The sequence below is a fragment of the Engraulis encrasicolus genome, chromosome 9 (genome assembly GCF_034702125.1).
Source record: "Engraulis encrasicolus isolate BLACKSEA-1 chromosome 9, IST_EnEncr_1.0, whole genome shotgun sequence".
NCBI lineage: Eukaryota > Metazoa > Chordata > Actinopteri > Clupeiformes > Engraulidae > Engraulis > Engraulis encrasicolus.
In genome coordinates, this window is record NC_085865.1 from 55,247,150 (window position 1) to 55,249,649 (window position 2,500).

Here is a 2,500-nt window from a genome sequence, read left to right on the forward strand (position 1 = left end):
AAAACCCAAATATCTCAGACTAGCCGCCGAAGCACATAAAAACATGTTGCATTTAAAAGCTAGGACCCTCATCTTGCATTAGAATGTGTTCATTCAGCTCTAAAATACCCACATTTTTAATTTATAAAATCTCATATCTCAAGAGCCTGAATGCAGTGTCTATGTCGCTCCAGGCGCCTAGGTCAATGCAGCGTATACGCAGTATCAGCCTTAAATGAGTTAAGCTATCATCAGTGCGTCACGCCAAAAACCCTCTGCTTTGTGAACATGGAGGTTCAAAATACATTGAGATTCAGCTTGTGGGTGCGATTTTCAGCCTTTTTAAGTTTGCTAACTTTTTTTTACATGCAGCCAAAAGTTTTTTCTTCCACTATAGAAGTTGAGCGTGCCCATAATTGCATTTGTGTGTGTGTCCATTCGTACCAACCACGTGTTTGCGCAAGTGGGCCATAGTGTGTGTGTGTGTGTGTGTGTGTGTGTCCATACGTACCAACCACGTGTTTACGTAAGTGGGCCATAGTGTGTGTGTGTGTGTGTGTGTGTGTGTGTGTGTGTGTGTGTGTGTGTGTGTGTGTGTGTGTGTGTGTGTGTGTGTGTGTGTGTGTGTGTGTGTGTGTGTGTGTGTGTGTGTCCATACGTACCAACCATGTGTTTGCGTACGTGGGCCATGGTGTAGAACTTCTTCTCGCAGATCTCGCAGGAGAATTTCTTCTCTGCGTAGCCGTGGACAATCTTATTGTGTTCGTGCAGAGACCACAACTTCTTAAACGCCTTCCCACACGTCACACACTACAGGACACACAGACACACAGACACACAGACACACACACACACACACACACACACACACACACACACACACACACACACACACACACACACACACACACACACACACACACACACACACACACACACACACACACACACACACACACACACACACACATTGTTAGAGAGAATCCCACTTCTCCTTGTCTGTAAATGGTAATTTCAGAGTCTCGACTCTAAAATTGCTCACTCTAACAGCTTGTATTTGCTATTTCGCGCTAGATGAATCAATGAACTACAACTCTTTTCCATAATAAGGCCACGATTACACTGGACGCGGACTTCTGTTTACAATCCGCAATGCACATCCAGGTGATTTATCTGTAGTGATCACACTGAGCGTGGATCCGCTGCCCGATTGAATGCAGTGACCAGGCAACGTTGTAACGGCTGAATTGTTACTAGCAACGCAATTGTTGGACTTATTTCAATGTTGTGAAAATATATACAAAATGCTTTGTAAATTCATCTATGTAAGATGGATAGAAGATAAGCTCTTCTCTTGCTCTCCTAACGTTGGATCCTAAATCTGATATGAATGTTGATAACAGTCTTTCATTGAACATCTGGAAATCCGCCAATTATGTGAAGCGGATTTTCCACCTTGAGTTGAGCTTTTTACAACTCGATCCATCCGGCGTGGAGAGGCAGAAAATCCGCAATCCCTTCGCTTATATTCGACACAGAAAACGCTAATTTTCATTAACAAACAATATAACACATCCTCCACTTCCTACTGTAAAATCCGCGTCTAGTGTGATCATGGCCTAATGAAAGGCAGCTACTAGGACCTTGCAAACTAATTGGATGCCACTATAATCTTCAGTCATCATTTTGTCCATAAACGTCTATTGGTAGAAGTAATACAAGTAAGCAGGGACAATGACAGTTTCAGCTCGGGTCGGTACAAAGACATCTTAAAGACCCCCCTACTCAATAAATACAAAGCAATGGATATTCGATTCTGGGGCCCCTCTATCCCTGGGCCCGGGACAACTGACCCCTTTGTCAACCCCTTCCACATCAACACACTCCTACTCCCTCTCCCCCACCCCCTTGTCAGCTTCCCTGAAAGTAAGAATGTGAGCAATAGTAAGAATGGTAAGCGAAGGAGTACATACAGTATAGTACTCCAGTAATGACAGTATAGTAGAGTAGAAACAATATGAGAGTAACAGTGGTAGTAAGAGAAGGAGAGATATAGCGGCACGAGTAATAAAAGGAGTCTGGAAAGGAAATGAGTTGGCGGTGTGTGTGTGTGTGTGTGTGTGTGTGTGTGTGTGTATGTGTGTGTGTGTGTGTGTGTGTGTGTGTGTGTGTGTGTGTGTGTGTGTGTGTGTGTGTGTGTGTGTGTGTGTGTGTGTGTGTGTGTGCAGCAGAGAGGAGCCAGATATTCACTAAAGTATGTGAGCTCCCTCTCTCTCTCTCTGGCATCCCTCTCAACAACCTAGTAATTCCCTTTTGCTGTGCTCCAAAGAGATAGCTTTGAGACCAGACTGGCAGACTGAGCAACAACAGGCAGGCACACACACGTGCACATGCACACACACACGTGCACACGCAGGCAGACAGGTATGCGCATGCACACACACACGCACACATGCACAGTCACACAGCTTCTCACACACACACACGCACACACGCACAGGCACAGCCCTGTAGCCAGACA

The 2,500-nt window shown here is 45.0% G+C and overlaps 1 protein-coding gene across 2 annotated transcripts in view; it reads right to left on the minus strand.

Annotated features, from left to right (window-relative positions):
* The window catches only part of zbtb47b (zinc finger and BTB domain containing 47b), a 47,921-nt gene that overhangs the window by 12,493 nt on the left and 32,928 nt on the right, over window positions 1-2,500 (minus strand). For both annotated transcript variants that reach the window (XM_063207464.1, XM_063207465.1), the window contains exon 5: window positions 642-789. In XM_063207464.1, the coding sequence (XP_063063534.1) occupies window positions 642-789 (148 nt within the window). The remainder of the gene's footprint in view (window positions 1-641; window positions 790-2,500) is intronic.